The sequence below is a fragment of the Rhea pennata genome, chromosome 15 (assembly GCF_028389875.1).
Source record: "Rhea pennata isolate bPtePen1 chromosome 15, bPtePen1.pri, whole genome shotgun sequence".
NCBI lineage: Eukaryota > Metazoa > Chordata > Aves > Rheiformes > Rheidae > Rhea > Rhea pennata.
The window spans coordinates 12,742,725-12,765,915 of record NC_084677.1 but is presented as its reverse complement, the minus strand read 5'-3'; the positions used below and the strand labels follow the sequence as shown (position 1 = coordinate 12,765,915).

The 23,191-nt window shown below is 40.9% G+C and overlaps 1 protein-coding gene across 1 annotated transcript in view; it reads right to left on the bottom strand.

Annotated features, from left to right (window-relative positions):
- Positions 1–347: 347 nt before the first annotated feature.
- Positions 348–23,191, bottom strand: part of FAM20C (FAM20C golgi associated secretory pathway kinase) — a 57,640-nt gene continuing 34,796 nt past the window's right edge. Inside the window, exons 4-10 of the mRNA XM_062587960.1 lie at positions 15,503–15,595; positions 13,613–13,728; positions 5,314–5,494; positions 4,617–4,726; positions 2,841–2,922; positions 2,267–2,326; positions 348–1,509 (exon numbers count right to left, since the gene is read on the bottom strand). Of these exons, the coding sequence (XP_062443944.1) occupies positions 1,257–1,509; positions 2,267–2,326; positions 2,841–2,922; positions 4,617–4,726; positions 5,314–5,494; positions 13,613–13,728; positions 15,503–15,595 (895 nt within the window). The 3' untranslated portion in view covers positions 348–1,256. The remainder of the gene's footprint in view (positions 1,510–2,266; positions 2,327–2,840; positions 2,923–4,616; positions 4,727–5,313; positions 5,495–13,612; positions 13,729–15,502; positions 15,596–23,191) is intronic.

Genomic DNA, 23,191 nt, shown 5'->3' with positions numbered 1-23,191 from the left:
TAGAGGAACTGAAGCATCTAAATAGTCTGGGCAGTGTGTCAAGCCATAATCTTCTAGAGGTGTTGCTATACAGCTTGTTTCTACAGCTACAATTGCAAGAGGAAGACATGCTGAAATGACAGTCAAAACAGTGTTTTCATAAGAAAGCTTAGCCATTTTCAACACCATGGTCCTTGTCAGAGTTGTATGTTAATCAGCAATTCTCTTTTGAGCTTTAGCTCTATTTTCTATTGCTGCAAAATGGGGTGACAATTTAAACAACTACTTCTGAAATATTTGGCTGCTGTATATAGCTTTTCTCTGAACAAGCTTTGCAATGAAAAATGAATCCATTTAGACATGATGGCTACACATTTTGCCATATCTTTATTGCACTTTTACCACGTTGCAAACAATTCCACAAAAATGCTGCAAAAGTAAGCCTAGAGCTGCTGAAAGCAGCTTTTTACCCATATATGTATATATTTACACAAAACTATCAAAAGCAAAGTTGAAAAGTAGCAGCTCAGCTATGATAGTCTAGAAAGATAAGAGCTGCTACCTCCTTATGGATAAATAGTACAACTTGTCATTTTACATCACTTTGTAAAACCAACATTCAAGTATTCCTGTCAATGAACAGTTAATGAAATTCCCTTCTGGTAACCATGGTGGTATTATTATTTCTTTTTGCCTTTAAAAGTTTGTAATGCCTTAACCCTTTAAATGCTGAGTAGCTGAAAAAAAGCATTCAATTTAAATAAGATACAGTGAATTAGAGCACTTAAAGGGTTAACACAATGCTAAGTGGACTGTCACCACAAATAAAGTGTGAGTCACAGAACTATGCTGTCCCTCTTTAGTTAAATTTGGTAGGTAGGTCTGGATTTCGTAGATATACCATATATAAATACAAAATATTAAGTAAAGGCCTCCTTTCTATACAAAAAGGACAGGAGGTGGTTTGCTATCAGACTGTTGTCTGTCAGTGATCTGAACATATTCTGAATCTTTTCATAATCTCTTTTAGGTACTAATGAAAAGCATCACATTAGACTTATTTATCTTAATGAACTAATCCTTTGCAGAGTCTACACTTTACCTACTTTTGGAACAATTATATCTCATTTCTGAATTCACTGAATTCACAAAGTGGCATATACAGTCTTTTGCAAGACTTCTTTTTTTTTTTTTTTTTTTTTTTTTCTTTTTTTTTTCCTTTTTGAATCTTCTTTACTTGGCTGGTAAAAACATAGTCTTGCGATTTCATGATTTTACTACCTCTCGGTTGTAACAGTGTTAACATCAGTGTTAAAGTCATTTTCAACCACGTTGTCGTAACCATCCTTTTCTATACAGTCGCTAACAGCCTTGAGAACGATCCGTAGCCGCCTGTCCATGGCCTCCAAGTGAGGCTGGTAGAGAATGGGCGCTATTTTATCCTTTAGCAAAGACTCCTTCATCAAGAGGCTGAGTTTGTACTCCTCCTTGGCTAACAACTGTAATCGCAGATAGGTAGACTTCCTTATTCTACGAAAGAGAAGAAAACGCAAATCAGTATTTTCAGTACTTACTTCAGTGGGGCTAAAAGGATTATATTCAGCATCCCGATAGCAGTGTAAAAACCTTCTTAGCTGAAATGGCAACAAATTGGCAGTGTCGTATTGCTAACGAGTTTTTACCTAACTAGTGATGTCCTTAGAGATGGAGCAGTTTCAGAGCACAGCTATGCAGTGAAGTGCAGAGAGCCTTCACGCTGGTGGTCCAGGCAAGGCACCACTACGGACCGCTCTGGAGCTCCTGTGCTCGCGTTCGTCCCACAGAGGTGGGAGATGCTCAGTGTCTGATCCCTCCTGTCTAGGGAGCTGCAGAGATGGCCCTGGCACGAAGGATGCAGAGCTGAAACACTGAACATTGCTGAAAGTCTTGGCCACGGGCACTGAAGAAAATCTCCCAGGAAGCATTGGAACAAGCGCGGAATAGTTTTGCCACTTGCCATCGATGGGATGTACATTTTGCCTTAATAAAGCAAAATCTTAATAACGCCTCTCACGCTGCAGCTTACAGGCATGCTCTTTCTGTGAGGGCTTGATCTCAGCAAAGCGCTTAAGCATGTTAGTCCCAGCACTCACGGCTAGGTTAGGTCAGGCTCGCTAAGCAGGATCGTGACATTTCCTTCCCTCTGTGCTACGAGATGGGTACGCAGCAAAAGGCTCACTGAGAATTTCAGTCCTGCTGGTGGAAACAGCAGCATCGAATTGGAAACAAACACGGAAATGAAACATACCTGCAGCACTGGTTTAAAGGCACCAATATGGAAAGTTCGTCGTGGGAATATTTTCCAAACCTATTTAAAGGTAAGAACAAGAATATGGCAAAGGCTATTTTAAAGACTAACTTGCACACGTTTGTTTTCAGTTCAGGAAATGAAAGCAAAAATTCATAGTGGAATCTGTTCTGCTTAATTGGACTGGAGCAGAGCAAATCTGGACTCTAAGTTCAGCCACTTATTTTGAATAAATTACAGAGTATTGGTGGGTTTCTTTCTTTTTTTTTCTTTCTTTTTTTTTTTTTTTTTTTTTTTTTGGTAAAGTGAAGATAAAAATATTTCTTTTGTACCATTCTTTGCCAAACGATTCACCTCAAACTCTGAGGTATGGATGAGGCAAATCTATGTCTGAATAACATCTAGCACAGACTTTTGTTGCCACTTGAGGCTTTCAATACTGTCTTATTATATGAAAAGCTGGTAATAATTTTTGCATCCTATAATTTATAAATTATCTCAAAAGGGCTACTATTAAGTAATTAGCTTGGCCAGAATTGTATCATTGTTCAGAAAGATCATGAAATATACTTACCCTCTTCCATTATCTAAATGGATAATAAATGTTTCATTTCCAAACTTTTCAAAGGTTTCGTAGTGATGTCGATCCATGTTACCTATGAACAGAAAGCACAGTTTTTAGTCAGGTTTGCTGCTGAGTGTCCAGGCCAGCAGACAACACATCAGCTCAGGTTCAGTAAGAACCATAGTGTTCCTCCAAACATGGTGGTGGTTGGGCAGTGCCATGCTCTCCCTTCCCAGGCTCTCCTGCTTGAGTCCATCTTTGAGCTTGTTCTCTACTGTGAGAATCCCAAGGTGTGCAATATTGGAGGAGGGCTTTTATGCTAAGATTTTTCCTTAAGATTAGTCCTAGAGTAACCCCAAACACCTCCTTTCCATGTCCTATCATCAGACCCTTTCAGAGAAATGAGTTTTTCAAGTTCTCTGTAATATGTCATACTCCAGCTCTAGAGGACCAAGGAGATAAAAATGGACCTTCTTGCCCTCCCAGCAACCTCTCCTGAAGTACATTAAGGGAAACCCCAATCTAGCACGATGGCATCTCAAGTGCTTAGAGAGCTCAGTTATCCACGAGATAGCCCAGTTCTGAGCCAGCAGAGTTTCTTCAGTGAAAGCCAGTGCTGATGCTCCACTTCTCAGCTGGCATAGCTTGCCAAGCAGCAATATTACTGGTGCCGGCTGTGAAGCTTAGCTTAGGGAAACCACAGTTAGATGAGGAAAATGCATCTTTCAAGCAGGCATGCTAATCCATATGACTTCACTAACATTTTATTAAACATTTGGAACAGCAATTAAACATTCTGTTTTTCTCTCGTTAAGAAATTTGTTCAAATTTCTGGCAGCTTCGAAAGCCAACACAATACTATAGTTCTAACATATGGGTTAGGATACTATTGCAGTGGTACCAGCTGAACAGCTGCTCCTTGGGCACCTCTGGCAAGCAGACGTGTGATCTGCATTTTAAGGTCATTGTGTGCCAATGTCTTGGTGCCAAGCTACGCATTTTGCCTGTGTGCTTGGGTGCTTGAGCCATTTGCAGATGCCACATATGGCTCCTGAGCTGTGAACTGACCTCTCCTGCTGCACAGTCTATTGCAAAATCTCAGTAGTAGCAGAAATGATGATGAGGCTGAGGATGGTATGTCTGTGCTGGCCTGTGCCTGAAGATTAAACATGTATGTTGGCACCTTTAGGTACATTGATTGAAGCAGAATAAGTTTCATATGAGAATGTCTCAGCGTTAACTACTGAGTTAGCTTGGAACTAGTTGCCATTACTTAGTCATAAATAATTATTTTACGTTGATCAGGCCACGTAAGCAGAAAACACTGTTCCTGATACATAACACAGTTGCCATCATTATAAATCAACTTCTCTTCTTTCTCTCTGACACTTTATAGAGCAAGCAGCAGTGAATACTACTGCAAATTGACAACAATGTGCCAGTTATGGCCAGTCTTTGCCTGTAGGTGTAGGAACACACGTTACGATGGTAAAGCATTCATTGTAAAGCGAACTGTGAAGCCCTTGGCTGTTGTGAAGGAGACTAGCATGACCTGTGTTCATCACTGTGTATTTGTGTTCATCTTTGTTCTTTTAATCTGCACTGATAGAAATACATAACCATATAAATCTGCATTTTGTCATAATCATCTAGAATGGCATGTACAGTAAACGCAGCTTCAACCATGCTTCAGCAAATTGCTGAACTATGCAAAGCAGTGTAGAAAGAAGTAGTTCTTATTCAAATTAAATGTTGCATTTAATTTTTGAAAGAGATGAAACATACCCATTAGGAAATCAAAAATTGTCATATCCATTATATCCAGGATTCTGGTCCCACTGTTATATGGGGGTGTTTGTTTAACCTCTTCGCAATAATCTGGATCAACTTCCCATCTGAAAAAGCCAATATTTTGATATTTTATGTGATATATAAAGGTTACTTAAAATCATTTTGTTATTTTGCAAAGATCTAGCTGTATTTCATTAGACTAAGGGCAGGGTCAGGTGGAGACAGCAAACTCTTTATACTGCTTCTAGCAATACAAGGAACTCTGATAAAAGATTCTGGCTGAAAAAGGAAGAAAATCATGAGACTGAAAAGTATCTGGCTAATAGATCCAAGATGTAGGAGACCAGCTGTACCATCATTCATGCAGTGCAAACACTTCACACTTGTTTAGGCTGTTGATAGCACTGAATCGCTCTCTCTGATAGGAAGGAACCGTTGCATCCTATCAAAAGCTGTTACAGGCATCTAGCCCGCAAGGATGTTATGACCCTAAATGTCATTTTGGGTTCAGGACCATAATCTGGAGTTCCCTGCAATTCTAAGTATCTATCCCCTTCTGGGAGCTGGAACTCTGGCAACATGCAAATGCTCTCATAAGCTAATGCTTAAGATGAGGAATGGGCAGTGACTGAAGTACCGTTTATTCTATTTTGCATTGCAGTTGGCAAACCCTTTGCTCACCACTACTCACTCTGCTTTCTTGCGCTTGTGGTAGGACCGTCTCCAAGGATTTCTCCAGGTTTTCCTTTTAGCTAAAGACAAATCAGGTAGGAAAGCAGCTAGAGACCCTTCAATCTGATCTGGTTTCCCACACAGGGCATGCTCAGTTGAGCAGTAGTACGAGCATTCGCCATAGAAGCAGATGTTGTTAGCTGGCAAATAAAGGAAAAGAGTTTTAAAATCTTCTCTTAAATTACTGTTCAAGAACTCATTAAAAAAAAAAAAAAAAAAACACTGAAGGAATATGAGCAGAAATAAAATCCTGACACAAAACCCACTGCTACCTCACACAGTTTTCATTCACTGCAGCCATTAAAAATACCAATTTATTTCAGTGGCTGGGATCATACCCTACACTAAACTCTCTATGACTATTTCCATTTTTTTTATATTCCAGAACCCCAAAATAAAAATGGCGCTTTTTAGTCTTTCCTTTTCCCTTTCAGCTTCCCACACTGATACATTCTTTGAAATATATTTATTACTCCATTTGAACTAGGACAGCTGGAGCCCCAAATCACACAGCTGAACAACAGAGCATGACCAAAATTAAGTCACTTTTCAAAATCCTGGCTCATTTCCTTTAAAAACAGAAAACATTTTACTCATTTACTTTCTTGTATGAGAAGAACTGGCAGTTTTACTATGGAGAATTATTTATCATGCAAGCAAATGTAGATGTGCTTGCGGAAGGTGGAAGTATCACAGATCTAACTCTTTCAGCATACATCCTAAACACAAATTTCCTCCTCCATGCATCACATTATTTCAACAACCATAGAAGAACAACCCGGCAGCAGCAGCATAACCATATTTTAAAGTGTATATTACTTTAAAATCTCCCCAAAACTGCCATCATATATTTCTGAAAACAACAGGAATATCCTAGTTCTTTACAAGGAACAACTCCGTTCCCAAGTGAATTTATTCTAGGCAGAAGAGAGTAGTTCATCCCCGCACACCCACCAACAGTGCATTCTGAACAAGAATAGGAGCATAAAGTTGATCTTATTGCTGGTGTGCCACAACACCTTCCACAGCCGATTTACACATACAAAATGGCATTAGAGGAAAGCTGTGTCTTTTTCATGTGGTAATACACAATGCTGAGAAGTTACAGAACTTCCTAATTCCCCACAAGTCCTCTACATTAGACTATCGCTTCAGAGCGACTCTCTCTCTTTGGGTAGAATCAATACAAATGAGCCTGGGGGGCTGCTAAATAGATGGAGGTGATTTTAACGCACATCTCCTTGCTGGCCTGCTGCCGAAGACGACGCTGCTCTGAAAGGTGAGCTAGTTATTTTTCATCTCAGCGCTGCCCTGCAGCAAGCCGCGCTCCGTATCTCTGTGCTGTTGCCCCTCGCGGCACAATCCAACCCAGGGCGGGCAAAGCGCCCCGCTGGAGATGGTACGGCATGCGTGTGCACCGTGCACAGCACGCGAGACGCTGAGCGAGGAAGACGGCGAGAAAGACTGGCCCCACTGCTATGGTGAAAACGGAAGGAATGGAGGAAAAGGCCGACACGCTACCATTGGTGAAGGAGGAGCAGGAGAAGGCGGAGGAACAGAAAACTCTTACGATGGTTATGACAGTATTAATGAACTCTGTTAACGAGGGACAGACTGTTTCTCCTGGAATTGTGTCAGATAATCAGATTGTAAGGCTGCTGTGTTATTACTCGATCACTTGTCCGAGTTACTCTTTTCCAAGCCTCTACCAATGGTCACCAGATTTATCTGTTTAACTATGATCACTTCATGTTAGGCCTAAATTACGCAAATCCCTCTACTGTGATTAACTCATTAAGGCCACCAGTCTATCTGTGAAGAAGAACAGTTCCCACTTGAACTATATATTTACATTCTCAGCGTTGGTTCATACTGGCTACGTACTTTCTGATTCAGTCCAGAAACAGTCACCTTGTGGTCAAAAACCTTGTTGGCATTTATTGAAAGTACTTGAGGGAATAGAAAATGAAGAGCAGAAATTACAAAGGGAAGAAAGGGAGCACTCAGCAAGTCTGTACTTCCATTTTTATTTATTAAAAATGTTTTATCATGCAGACTACGGTTTCTTGAAAGCATTTTAAAAGATTTTCCTGACAGATATAATTAGTCCCTTAACACTTTAATTAAAGGAATAGTAGCTTGAGACCTCACGCTGGCTAAAAAATGGCCAATTAGCCACTTGGCCTGATTATTTCCTATAGTCACCTCAGCCTCAGTTTTGATCCTTTTCATCACGTGATATGACTATTAGCTTGTAAACAGCAATTCCAATCAAATTTTAAGTATTGTTGTAATTCATATCTCTCTGAATCTGGATTTTTGGAAAACTTCTTACAAATTCTGCAGGCAAAGAACAATAATAGAATCATAGGAAAACCTGGGTTGAAAAAAACCTCTGGAGATCTCTAGTCTAACCTGCTCCTTCCAGCCAGGGCTAACTTCAGAGTCAGACCGGGATTATCTTCTCTTCTCCACTCAAATAAATCAAAATTCCTCCACTTCTGTATGCCATACGCTCCAGCCTTGTAACCATCTCAATGGGCATTCTTCATACTCACTTATTTCATTAGTCTAAAATGAAGTGTACAGTCAAAGTCTAGATAAACCCGATTTAATATAAGTCACGAGATCATGGCCCTGCAGTCTATAATTTCTTACAAATTTTCTTTTCAAAAGTACTATCATAGCAATGGATTTGGCACAGCTTTCACAAGGCTAACATGGATGCCTTAACTTAGTCTTTGATCATCCTGGCAAGACCAGGGGAATTTCATGCCTCCATGTGAATGTCTTCCATAATTCAGGATGAAAGTGAGAGGTTGTCCAAGCACCTGTGGGCAGTACTGCAAGCTGCAGATGGTTTAGAAACAGGAATATCATACTGGGTCATTAAGAAGGCTGGAATATGCTCAGCCAATAAAAGCTGAGGAGAAACATCTGTGACTCACACCTTTAAAAGAGATGATTGCCGAGAAAGTATTTTAAGGGGCTCCAGGCTGCCACAGGGGGTGATTTACAAGAAATTGCACACACATGATGCTCCTGGCTGCAGGCTAGCAAAGAGTTAGGAGATATAAAGATATCCTTATTTCCTCTGTGCCTGCTCCCTTGAAAGATAGGATCTTCTCTTACTCTGTGGTGAGGACTTGTTTCTAGTTATTTGAAACTGCAGTTAGGTGTATGCTTTAATTTGGCTGTGTCATCATCACCTGCTCATTTGTGGAGGTAGGTACCCTTCTGAGATTTATCTTCATGGCTTGGAGAATTTATCTTTGAGGGTTTATAGGAACTGACTTCCACCTAGTCGCAGGAAGCTGATGGTTGGTTGTCTAGAGCTGTAACAGTTTTGTAAGGAGCAAAAGGCATGGTAATACCACTCTTGTACTATCATAGCCTCTGCTGCACAGTATGTAAATCTGACCTTTAGAGGGGAAAAAAAAAGGATTATATTAAACACAGCATTTTGCACAGCAGGAAGATAAATACTGTGTTTAATAGGTTTGCTTCTAAATTTAACTTTGGGAACAATGAAACTGTGCTCTGTATTGTTAAGGACAGCAACTGGGACTAATCATCTGACAGTAATCACACATTTGCATCCAGATATATCTTCAGGAAAGCTTGGGGGCTATTGCAGGGATCACAGTCGTTGCTGCCGAGAGTGGCATAACTAGTGGGCGTGCTGCCCGTTAATCTCTGCTCCACCTGGGCTCCTCTGGCTGTTGATTTTAACACAAGGCCCCATCTGACCACCCCAGGAGTCTAATCCTCAGAGCAACAGGAGGACATATCCTGTCATTAGGACAGCAAACCTGGGCTAAAGCTGCAAGTGTATTTCTTGGTGAGAAGTTATTTTTGAGAGCAAAGCTTTTTCTGACAGTTGATAACTTTCTCCAGGTTCATCCCTGTGGTATGTCTGCCCTCTCTCTGGCTTCTGTCTGGCTCAATGGTGGAGGAAGGCTGTCTCTTGGGTGCTGGGCCTCAGGTTTAATTATTAAAGAAATTAACTGTTTTGATACAGAATGGGTGTCTTGATTATATCTACCCTAATTCTTATATACAGCACCTCGGAGGAAGAGAAAACACATTCATTAAGATTTCTCTTAAAACTGTACAACAAAAGTAGTGACACAAAAAGAAATACAATTCTCATTTAAGACTTAGGGATGGAATAGAAAGCCTCTTGGAAACCTCAGTAGATGCTTGGGGGAAAAACATCTAGATAGAGACACGTACGCAGTGCTTCACTGGGAATCCCATGCCAAGAGCAGGGTCCAGCCTTTCTAAGGTAAAAATAAGAGGAAGAATTTGGAATTAATTATAACAATTAAGAAGCACTGAGTGTCTTATCTATAAATTTTATGTGCACCATCCAGGTACTTGAACAATAATTCTTCTTAGGGGGGAAAAGGCACAACTGTAGATGCCTTAATGTAAATTGCTTGGGAGAGCAATTTTTGTATTGCAATTTGCATGACTGTTAATAGCAAATATTTAGCAACCCTGTGCAGTTGAAACACTGGAAAGAATTCTGAATATTTACAAAAGCAATGAATGAAAAGATCTTTCATTTACCTGCTCAAAATAATAGCTAACTCAGGTTTCCTATTGTTTGCTGGAGGAAAAAAGGATCCATCATCCCTTGGAACAAAATATGAACAAAAACATAGTGCTTGCTAGCTGTGTAACATTGATTTCCTTAAGCTGCTGCCTCAATTACTTCCAAAACGAAGGCTGGCATCATTAATACATCTCTTTTTCTAGCAAATTACCATTCATTTGTAAGAGTAGCAGGGCTACTGCTGTCTGCCCTACTGCAAAGGATGTAAAATTAATTTAAATAATTACTGACCTAATTCCATTTCTCATGTTTAGTCCAAATTGCCTGGAAGTGCACTTTTCTGCAATCTGCTTTCTCTCTGAATGCAGCCTAATGTATTGACTGACCCTAGTCTTGTCTCATCTCAGTCACTTATACTTTCCAATGGAAAAAACGAATGCTTCTCTGAAGTGTGCTGTGGAAAAACACCTACCTGCAACTTGCTGACATTAAGAGGGCCTTATTTCAATGTTTTGTGGGACAAGACTCTGGGAAATGACTCAGCCAGAAAAATGCAGTGAGGTTTTTCTGGACACATCTCGACAGCGGATGCCACATTACTGAAGAACATATCAACATTTACCCTCTGAGGATTAGCCAGAGTCTCCTCTGCAGATGGTAGTCTGCGAGCCTGAGCCGAAGAGCTGTATAGAATGAACGCCATTTAGCACTTGCTTAATTTTGGGAGCTATACACACATGTGTGTATATATATACACATAAATACACACACACATATATATATAGGTGCGTAGAGAGGGACTTGTCAGGAGAAGCTGTATGTGTCCTGAGGACCACAACTTGTCTCCGTGCACTGCTATAGAGAAGCAGAGGCACGTCCACCTAGAAGGGTGTCCCAGAGGGGCTTTGGTGGCTCTGTGCAGGCACAAACTGCCTCTTGCAAGTACCACAGTTCTTTACCTCTGTAGCCAGCTTAAAACCAATTGCCTTGCAGTCCTTCAGCCTTCAACTTGCCAGAGGAGACAAGGCAGCCTCTGCCAGTCTTCCTCGTGCTCTTCACTCGTGAACTAGCCTATGCTGCATCTGTCACAGTCCAAAATCATGTTTACCCAACATGCTGATGATAACTTATCACCAGCAATGCCATAACAGGGGTTCCCTCTGCGAGGACCACACAGCACCATCACTTCGTGACACCAATGTGCATCCCAGCACCCTGCAGCCAATGGTGGGATACCCCACAGGAAGGGAGCAGGGGCGGTTACCTGTCTCCTGCCAGGCAATGCTCATCGATGCCCTCCTGGGCACTGCCCCACAAGGCCTGTGTTTCTGCTCGCTGTTCTGAAAGGCACAAACCTGCACATATTGCATCATCCCTGGTGCACAAGCATTGCACAGGGGAGTGGTGCACACAGGTGCTGCGCAGGGACACACAGCCCTACACACCCAAAAGCTCTTGTGCATACCATGCCCACCATATCCAAGGGTAGCAGTTTTTCCAAGTCTTCTTCTATTTCTGTCCTTAATTTGCTTCTTGAGTTGCCTGTTATGTTTGTAAATTTGTTTCTAAATGCTTAATTTAGGCTCTTTATTACTTTTTCATTAAGCATTAATTAATGCCTGCCTCTTAAGGTCAGCATGAAATACAAGATGGAGGTTGGGCATATGTTAATGAGAATCTGACTAATTAACAAGGGAGTTGTAGAAAGGAACTCTGACAACTAACCAACACCGTTTAAGCAGAGTATATTGGTTTCAGAAATGTAAAACTGAAAGAAAAATTAATTGCCTAAGTGCTTTATTCTCCAGAAAAGCCTGACTCATAGCTAATCAAATATTTTAATTGAATTTATCCGATTCCTCTAAATAAACTTGAATAAAGGATTATGCTTGGAGCCTTCCTTAGTTGCCTGAAATTTCATAATGACAAGATAAAGATCTTTATCCTAAATGCAGCCTTAACTCTGCAATCCCTTGCTCTTGTTGCCATAGGCTGCGTGATACTTGAGTGCAGTTTTGTGATTCTCGGAAACCACTGAAGTTCCCCCCTTAAGCCTTGATATATAACCTGCAAAGAATAAGAAGTAAGCAAGCCTACTAATCCGTATCTTCTTTGATAAAATGAGAATAAAATGGTTTATATTTCAAAAAAATCAAAATACCTTATGTACATTAACAGTCACAAGTTTTGTCATTTTTCATGTGTAACTGTTTACCTATAAACCAACCAACCAAAAAAAAAGTGTAGAGAGACGGAGAGGGAGAAAGAGAGCGAGGCAAGTGCCTAACTGGAGCACATGAAATGCCTGCACATCACATTTTGTGAACACTGTCAGTGGTAGGTGTAAAAATGGAGCACTCATAACATGAGGTAAGCTGAAACCTCTTGTAATTATGTAATGTATTGTACAAGAGAAGTTACTGGACTAAATCACTGTCTGCTAAACTGTCCTGTAGAGCTGAACATAAATATTAAGCTAAAAGAACACAAATATTAAGCTAAAAATACAGCCATAACAATAAGTTTGTTACAGTTTTGTGATCATCAATAAACATTTTAAGAGCGAGAGCTCTGCAATGAAAGAGCTCCAGTTTCTAACTAACAGCAATGAATTACAGTTTAAGTTGTGAGAAACCGATTTAGTCATTGGACTGTGACTTTAGGGATCTGGGATAAATAGCTTTTGACCAATCACACAGAACCACTCATGGATCTCGGGAGATTTCTGCTCCAGATTTCCTGCCTGTACAAGACACAGCCTGAGTTCAGCAAAGCACAGTTGCACACAGCTGAAATAATATGAATTAAGCTCACTGGAACATACCCACATGCTTTAAATTGAATGTTTCCCTACATAGTGTTTCTCTAAGAGTGTATTTAAGTGTGGTTTTTCTAGTGCCTTGATTCAGAGCCTTAATTTCTCTGTTTCAGCACCCCAGATGATCCTCCTTCTATCCTTCTTCCACTCTGCCTGTCCTATTTTGGCTGTATACTCTGGCGAGCAGAGTCTGGTTTTACCCCAGGTTTGTACAATGCCTACCCTGTGGAGCTGGGCTCCCAGTTGGGGCCACCAGATGTTGTGAACGAGTGAATATTCATAGAAATCAATAATAATAATTGTTACTGAGACCAATACTAAAAGCAAAATTGAGGTCTCAGATCATTTAAGGCACTTCTACCCCGGCCTCTGCAAAGGGGTAGGTTTCAGCTGGAAGCAAGAGATGCCACCCATCTATTTGCTTCTTACAGTAAACGCTGAGGGATGTGACTCACACAAAATTAGGTTTCAGTCCTCCAGTGAAAAACCAGAAATAAACGCATCTGACCAACAGAACTGACTGATCACTTAGTGCTAGAAAAGAAGTTTAAATAACTAATGGGCTAAGTAATAAGGTTTTGGGTAAACTGAAAGCAACAGAAGAAATTGCTTTAGAAATTGCTTTACATAAAGCATTTGTTGAATTCTTTGCTTCCAGGAACATAAAAGCCCATCCCTGTGGATAATTTGTCAAAAGGAAAGGCACTCAATTCAAAACAATAAAGCCTTTTTTGTAGACTATGTCTCCACACTTATTTTTATTCAAAGGTACAGAAGACAGGTCTATTAAATACTTGAGCAATTAAACAATCTAGACATCCTTTCCTTAAATATGTGTTGAGTGGCATAGAAAGAGTACAGTGGCATTTCTGAGCCTACCTGGTGAGATGAAAAACGTTCTCCACAGTTTCTTGTCACGAGTAACATCTCGTATTTCTCTGGTCATGTTAACCAGTCTGCCTGCAACAGGGGGGACACGACGGAAATCCAGGATCCTGGTAGAGAAAGAAAAGAGAGAGTTTATGTAGAGGATTAAAATATAATGATAGTGATAAGTACTAGGAAGGCACATTACACTCTGAAGACATCATCATTTATCTGTGGCCTTTAAAGAGTAAAAAGTCCATTGACTTTAAACTGGATAATCCTTTGTATAATATACTACAAAATATGTCTTGAATGCGATCAGCTCTGGCTTACCAGCATCGTACGGAGCAGACACAATATTCAGAAGAATATGGGGACACAATGTTCCATAAAAAATATCAAGCGACAAAAAAATCCAGAAATGAGAGACAGTAGAGACTCGGTTTTGACCTTGTACGAATGCAGGATTGTTGAAAATTGGTGAGCAAAATGCATTTTATAAGTGACCTGAGTAATGGGGTTTCAGCCTCTCTCTTTCATAGAAAAACAGATAATAGATCTAAAAATGAGCGTTTTCTTTTTCCTGATAGATTTCTTTGATTTATCTTGTTCTGTTCCTCTCCTTGTATACCAGCCTAAACAATACCTCCCTGAGAGTAAAAATTTTCCTTGGGGCAAAGGCTGGTAAAGGGCCTTTCTCTACCGCAAACTCCTCCTCTTCAGAAGATTATGCTAAGCCGTCTGTGAAGCAATGCTATTACATACAGGAATAGGGCAAAGTCTCCTTACAAAGCTTCCCCATAGGTAGGATTTCTTTGTTTATTGTCTGCTGGTAAGATTTTTCTATCTTTGATAGCAACTACTTTCCCTGCTTAGCATGCAAGTATTTAGTGTACCTTCCTGCAGAAACTCTATCAATATTTTCTCCTATAACACCATCTCCTTAAACTGGCAATAAGAAAATGTAAAGTAAAAGAGAGCAACACCTAGGTCAACAATCATATAATATAGAAGGTCCCTTAAAGCTTTGACCACGATGATTTCTAATGACAAATCTACCCTGTGATGCCCACTGGCAAGCCCTTTGATCCTAATCATCAAACCAGAAGGCAACAGTGCTATACAAATCCCAAATAACCTGTAGATCAAAACTTCAAACTTTAGGAAGAATGTTTCTTGGCACCTGAGGGTGCGGAGGGAGCTTCAGCTCTAACTCAGCCCATGAAATGCCACAGTTTCTAGCCATACTATTAATAATTCCTCACTAATTATCGATTCCCACTCCTAATATGGGTATGCTGAGGGAACTCCAGCCCATATCTGTTCTTGGGGCATCCAATGCTCTGTGTACTAACTCCGCTTGGGAGATGTAGGAAGACAGGATGACCATCAGCGTCCTCTCCTTCCTAATAACTTGTGGCCTAAATACACTCTTTGTATGGGATGGTACCAGCTCTTAGCTGTGAAACCTGAACTCTCTTTCCCTCCTATTCATTTCCCTCCGATTACTCTCATGATTCTCAATGCCTCGCTCATATTTGCATGCCCTGGAACTAATTGGGGTGAGCTCCATTGTCCTTATGCTGCGTATTCCTCATGAGATGGGTCCTCTCCTTATGCAGATCACAGGGGAAATTCATTTCTCAGCTTCTCTTCAATATAATTTTTCTTTCTTTTTGAGAATTAGTTATTGCCAAGTTTCTCATTTCCAGAGCAAGTTTTATTTCCTAATTATTAATCTACCCTTTCACCATCTTCCATTTCACTTATTCATGGAGTTTGCCCACCTTTGTTCCATTCTCCTCCTTTTTTAAAAGTAATTCAGTTACAGGGCTGGCCAAGTGCAAGAAGCTTATCACAATATTTCTACTTTTTCCTTTAAGGCAAATCCATTTTACTTGCCTGTCCAAATGAAATGCTGCTATTTCTGCATTATGTCTTTCATAGTCTGAGAAATAAAAAAAGTCAGGAGGGGTTTCTTGTTCTCTGGTTTGTCTGCAAAGAAAAACAGCAAAAGTGTTATAATGAAGGGTTAGCATTTCTAAGGAGCAATACTCAGTCATCAGCATGTTACTCAGGAGTTCAGTACTGTTTGCTTAATGGAGGCCTTTAAATACTCATGTATACATTATTTGCCATGTAGCCCTCATTTTATCTTCTTTTTTTTTAACAACTGTAACAAAAAATATGGATTTCAAGACTTGTGTGTGCAGGCTGCTGTCACAGAGCTATTCCACTCAAGACTCTTGCTCTATTTAACAAGATCTATTTTATCACTCTCAAACATTTCATTAGTGATAGCAGTGAAGACAATGTCATTTCATTAAATTATCATTAACTGTAATTATGAGATTTTCAGAAGTAATAACATTTTTCTTTCATCTTTGGCAGTCATGCAGCTACTATCTAAAATATGACTCTTCCTTTGTATTACTTAGAGCCAAAAGTGACATGTTTTTCTCATTTCAGAAGAAATGGGATCATTGCAGTTTGATGGCCACGACACATGTCATGTTTCAAAGACTATTAACGAGACCGTATTCCAGAGAGGATGCAGAATTTGTTGTTTCTTCAGTTTAAGAACCAATAAAAAAATGTCATCCTGACAGAATAGAAAGGCTGAAGCTTGAACACTAAACTCCACTAAAAATAGCAAGTGCTCTCTGTGTAACAGAAGAGCAAATCTCTGCCTCACTTCAGGCAATTTCCACTCCTGCCAGCTTTTGGATGCAGAGCATCCTCATGCAGTTGAGCATCTGAAAGTTTAGGCCCAATCTAAGCTTGCATTATACCCTATTTCGAAGTCTTAAAAGTGTTGTGTAAGCATTGCAAAGCTGTTCTGAAGAGCATCTGCAAAAGAGGACAGTTCCCCATAAGGAGAAACACAATTTCCCAACCCTTTTTCATTTTCCTCTGCAATGGTGGCCAGCTCTTGTCTCACATGTTACACACTGGCAATTAAAATGCAATTTCTAGGCGACGATCTTGTAACTTGAAAGGCTTTGGGGTGGTGCAGGGCTCAGATCTCTGGAGAAGTGGCAAGAAGCCAGAACTACCGCGCTTGGCGGGTAGCCAGCTCTGCGGCCGGCCCGCTCGCGTTCGCTCCTGCCACGAAGAGCAGGGCTGCCAGGGACTGCTGCCACCTGCCCATGGCCCTTCTCTGCGTCCAGCTCTTTGAGGAAACGGGATGGGTCTCGTGACTCAGCTCTTCATATAAAGATTTTGATATTCAGTTGGCAGGGTTTGAAAGGTGGACATCCCTTCTCAGTCTTCTTTTTATCACCATATTGGCAAAGTGCTCTCTCTATTGCCCTCACTGAGGAACAAATGCCATCACAGGAAGAACATCAAGATATTTGGTTGTATCCAGCCCAACTGGATTAGCTAACTCGTAATATTTTCTGCAGTTTATCAGCTGCACTGATATGCATAAAGTCTGCAAAAGCTGGAGATGAATTTCACTTTGGTTTGTTGAAGAAACTGAGTTTTCAAAATCTGGAAGGGAGGGAAAGCTGTAAAGAAACGTTTAATTTTCTGTCCAACAGAAAATCTCTGTATCCAACATAACTGGAGGTCAGAGTGGCCTCCAATTCCCCAGTGATGCCCTGCCCAAAACACCACCCAGTGCTGTAATAGTAACGGTCACGGAGAGGGCTTCTCCAAAGTTCTGCTATAGAGCACTCAAATTAGCAGTCACTTTGGCTGCTGTGGTTGCCATGGCTCTGCAGGAAAAGCTAGAAGTGAACCTGGGATAAAACAACGGTGTGGTTTCTCTCCGCAATAAAAGGGAAGGAATAGAAGAGAGCCAAAACCCTATGCAAGTTACACAACACAGCAGGTAATCCGGACAAGAGTGCTAGGAGAGCTGCAACCTTGTTGTATGTACTCCCCTCAAAAATGGAGAAATCAGTCCTGAATATACAGCCAGGGGGAGAGATTATCATAGAGATTAACACGAGATATTCTGTTGGACAGAAAATTAAACATTTATTTACAGCTTCCCCTCCCTTCCAGATTTTAAAAACTCAATTTCTTCAATAAAGCAAAGATTAAAAGATTCATCTCCAGCTTTTGTAAACTTTACACATATCAGTGCAGCTGATAAGCTGCAGAAAATATTACTAATTAGCTAATCAATACCATCTGCTTTTTATCTCCCGAGTTTAAACAAACCATGGCTGTTCCCTTACAAGAATATCTTAATGCAGAAAATTAAGTCTTAAACAAAGGGTAGATCCCAACCTTTTAAGCCCAGATATCTACATAACCCAGCCGATCTGGATGCAAGGCAGTCAGTACGTTACTGCTGTGATAGTATGGTCTCTCTAATTTCACTTTTCTGTGTGTTCCCCGCCACCCCAGGCAGTGGCTCAGGCTGTTATTCATTTGGGAATAAGTACTGTTCTCCTGCAGGGTTAGCCTTGTTTGCATGTAATTCTCCCTGACATAACGTATAACTAAATGGTAGTGCACCCTCCTAAAAAATCATGAACTTGATTGTCCTAAAACATTTAAAAATCAACACTAAATCCACAGTGCAATCTAGACAATGGAGGTATCAGTACTTTTTAAACCTGACTATACATCATGACACCAGCTCCTGAGTTTCTTTCGTGCTTCGGGTCCTTGACTCTACCTAGATACAGAAAAATACCTTCTAGCCACAGTTCCTGTGGCCCATGCCCACATCCAATAGATATGGTTCCCAGTTTCTGTCTTTTAAAGATATCAAGTCATTCTGAAGGTAGCCTCAAAAAATTCATCCAAATGTCTTTCTACATAATTTTATTTTGTTAACGTTAGAACATTTTTCTGTTTTTTAGTGTGCACAGTCTAATTAATGCATAGCCTGGTTTGGTGCCAGTTCTCCTGAACACATCCTAATCTGCTGCATACATATAGAGAACTGGGAGATCAAATTCTTGTCTCAGTGATGCTGGTGGAAAGTCAACAAGTCCTATGAATTTATTCTGGCTTTAGATCATTGTAAATGGCCCTCGATCTCTAAGGGAAAGGCTGAGAGAGGAGCCTGCACTCCAGTCCAGGTCAATTAAGGTACCTTATGAAACAACACTGGGACCACTCCATCAAATAGCATGTTTTAAATCGGAATTGCATTTTAAAGGAAAATGAAAAAAGTTTGATTTTTTTCAGGTTTATTAGATAGTAAACCTGATAGTTACGGAAGAAAGATTGTCTAATAAAATGACACATGCAATGAGATATTGGAGCAAACAGAGCAATATGTTAAACCCTCTGCAGAAGCGTATACTTTGGATGGATAGTAAATTAAAGACAGTGGTCAAAGCTCCTTAGCGCCAGCAATAAAATCTCACAATATGCAGCACACAGGTTCTGCACAGGTTGTAGACGGTGGGAGAGAGTTTTTGGCTGCTGCTTTTATTTTGCAAACAGTTGGAATCTAGCGATCCTCTCTTTCGAGAAGGATTTGGCAGATATTTATAATGGCAGGCTGGGAAGCTCCGGAGGAGAGACAGATGGAGTGCTGTTGATACTGCACACAGTTAAAAATTACACAGTGGCACCAGACCAATTACAGCACGAGGAAAAGACAAATCAGCACTGGTAGCATTAGCACAGGAGAAATAAGAACTAAGTGGAAATTAAAGCCCATGGAAATTTCCCAGCTGTGGCACAACTCCGAGGAAAACAGGAAGTAAAGTAGAGCTTTATCTTAAACAGACGAGGAACAAATGTGTGTGATCATAAGATGAGATGCAACTGTGATCTGGTCGCATGGCTAGAAGACCAAGTCACACTTACCAACGGGAAAAATAAAGCTGCTCTGATTAGTGAATGAACTCAGGAATAAATACGGTGAGTCAGCTCCATTCCTACTATTGTTGATATATGTTTTGGTATTCAGTAATATTGGGATAAAATGCCATAGTGATTTGTGTGTGGAAATAATTGCATTTCCTCAGGTTTTTCTTAAATGTTTGTGTGAACACTTTCTGATCACTGTCCTCAAAATACAGTATTAATAATTTCTTGGGTTTTTTCCTGCCATCCATGAACCTTGCCAGTGCACTGAGACTGCAGTGTCTGCAAACTCTCTGGCATTTCAGGAAAAGCCATTGTAGAAATGAAACCTCTAACATGGCAATCTATATTTAGCTTCAAGGATCCCAGGAGTGCACCTGATACAGTCACCAGGATTAAAGCACACCAGGGCCATGGCTGTGACCCGTTACTCGAAAGACGCCTGCCTAGATGCCAGACCTCCTCCGCACCGGAGGGGTCGTGTTATCTATGTAACAGCCAAAAAGCTAGAAAATAGGGGAAATGGACTGATCTGATTCAAGCGTTATCCTGACAGACACATGCTGTCTTCCCATGCTGTAGTCCAGAGACTTTCCGGAGACACTTTTGTGTAAAATTAGTGTACTTTTAACTAACTGAAGGACACGCTACTGCTTCGTAGTGGGGGTTTTGAAAATAGTGTTTTTTAAATAGGCCATACTCCTGCTCCAACAAATAATCAGGAGAATCAACTGAAAGGATTAGAGAGGATTAAGGACTACAAGAGCACACAGCTCGCCACTTCTGTGGTGTGGAGGAATACGACAAAAGGTATCTCTTTCTGCAGGTCACACGACGCTGCTCAGGATGAAAATGCAGGCTTTCCTGCAGCAGAGGTTGTGTCTGCTCACGTTGGACCCTTCTGCCACGGGGACCCTGGTCCTTCCTGGCCCCTAGCACAACGCCCATAACTATAGCAAGTGCCTCTGCAGCTGTGAAAGGGATCGCAGGGGGATGCAAGGATAGTAAAATCAGCAGCAGCAAAATCAGTGCCAGCCGTAACAGGCCAGTGAAGCATGGTAATTGCATTGGCAGGGACACAACTAACATTGATAAGGGAGCAATTTGGCCATTGGAACAGATAATGGGAGATTATCTGGGTCTATTCGCAGCTATTGGTTGTTACCGGGTTGTTATTGTTCTCAGTGGAAAGCAGTGTTGCCCGATACAATCTCCTTCCCTGGGAAGTATTTAAGGTGTTTAGACACCTGGCTTGGAGTTGAGGTGCTACTCAGCAGTTTGCCACTATTTCAGTTACTTTGGGGCCTGTTGGGGACTTGTTGTGTTCAGAAGCACCAGGGTGGGGGGCTTTATCACCAGCCCCTTGCTCTGGCAAGCAGCCGTAACACAGATGCTGCGTGGAGTCCAAAGAGCCCTTCTCCCAACACAGACAGGCATGAAATTTTACCAACCCTCTTCTACAAACTTCTGCTTTGTTCCAGTGGAAGAAGCAGACTCAAAGTCCAGTGTCTGCTTGCAAGATTTTCTGTCCCCTCCCAATCCTTATGTCAAATTGGATTGTGCAGCACTGGGATCTAAAGTGCCCTGAGATAATCTAAAGCTTATTATTCTAAGTGGAGGAGGCAGCCCACAGAAAAAAAACATGTCTCCGAGGCAGCTGCGGTCCTTAGGAGAGCGCTTAAATTTTGCAAGCGGTGTTGTATCATCAGGGAGGGCTTTCTATGTATTTGGCATCAGTTTCAGCAGGTGGAAGAAATGCCACTTAATTTTATAATACATTTTAGTGGCTTAGTAAGTCCTTAGGAAGACAAATGATATTGCTAATGCGGCTATGCCTACAGTAGCAGAGATATCTGGTGCCTATTTCCGACTCCTTGTGGAATCTTGGCAGCTGATGGCTTTGGCTTTATCAAGGCTTTCTGCTGCAAAGAGCACTCCTAGGAATGATACGAGATGTTTACAAGGGGAGAATATGGTCCAGAAAATGAGTGGCCAATCCAGCAATGCAAAGACATGCAATTTAATGTGGTACAGAAAAGATGTTTGGCCCGTTTCATTGCTATCATCCAAATGACAATATGGGCCTCTGCAGGATATTCAGGCTTCTCTCATTTAACTAGCAGTTCTACAGCTAGAAAAATGAGAGAATATTTACTGTGGCAGAAAGACAGAAATTCGCACAGGGGTGCAATAGGAATAGGAATAATTAGCAAACTGCCAAAAGGATAAATACCAAGATCATGCTATTGCATGCCAGCCCTGGAGTGCTTTTTTCTGAGCAGATGAGGAGAGCTTGACAACAGCACATGCTCAAGGACCAGTTAGCTTAATATAGATCATAAACCTCTGATATAATGAATGACAATAAGCTTCAGCAAGAGAATTTATGTTTACAAATACCTTGTTACCTGTCACAGTAGGACAACAGGGGAGAAGAAGAAGGAGAAAATCCACAGTACTTTAAGTTTTTTTTTTTCCATTTCCAGTTGCCAAGAAAAAAATGCTGGGAGGTCACCTAACCCATTCCCCTGCTCCAGGGCGAGATCAGTTAGACCTTAACCATTCTTGACAGAAGTTGCCATACCCTGTTCTTCAAAATGTCCTTTCCCAAGCCCACAGCTATAGCTCTCTCCTCCTTGACTCTATTGGTTGGCTTTACTCTTCTATGAATTTGAAGTCTGGCTTCTTCTCCCTTGCAGGATCTCCTGCTGCGCTTGGGCTGTGCTCCACAACCAATGCAAAATCATCACAGTAGCACTTCTTGCAGTTAGAGACCATTACAAAGAAAGGAACACAGGTTTTGGGCTCTCTGAGCATGTTCACATACTTGGGGCTCTGCCCTCGTTTGACCCAAGCTTCTCACAATAACCAGGGCCCATTCCTGAAAAGAGCACCTCTACACTAAGCCCTTGAGGAATTAGGCATAAGGCCTTCAGACTGCAGATTCCTCAGACTGGAAGGCCCTTCTTTACTAAACACAACTCATCAATTTTTAATTAATTAAAATCCCCTCCAACACAAAGCCTTGAAACATCTACTTTGGTATGTCCCCTCAAAAAGGTCACTATTTCAATAAAACAACGAAGCGACCTCTGATTTTTCTGTACTGGTCTAGATTTTGCACTGATATCTCAATGTTCCCTCTCTATACTGCTGCCTTCACTGACATTGTGCTGACAGTAAAGTCAAGGCATAATCCTACCAATCATCATTTCCTTGTCTACTGGCATTGAAGAACAGCTATTTTTTCATTCGTTCTTTTTTGCTTTCAGATATGTAAGACATGAAGAGAATCTTTGATCAATATGAAGCATACAGAGTTTGATCAACCAGGAGAATTTTCTTCAGCAATCAGAATATTACTTCAAGCTTGTCTAGTAAGTAGCTGTCTGCCATCTTGGGAAAAGCAAATGAAAAAAAAAATACTAGTGTAAGCACATTTGTCAGGATGTATTCCCCACCCACTCTTTTTGGGCTCAACAGCTGGCTGCATCCCATTCCCATTTTCCATGCAGATCAGCTAAGATGATGGAAGTCAGTATGATGCCAGCTGCAGTGTCAGGCAAGTTGGATTTTAGATTCACAAGGTTTTATTATTATTATTTTTAAGATGGCTAAAAAGAAAGCAAAATGAAATGCTGTTACAGAGCAGGTAAGCCATAAAATCAAGAGAGATGAACTCCAATAGCTGTACATAGGTGCACTTAACCTGACTTACAGAACAATCTTGAATAACTCCTCCTCTTGGAAAGAACTAAGTATTGAATCATGGATCTCCAAAATTAGAAGCTGAGGTCTTAGTACCTG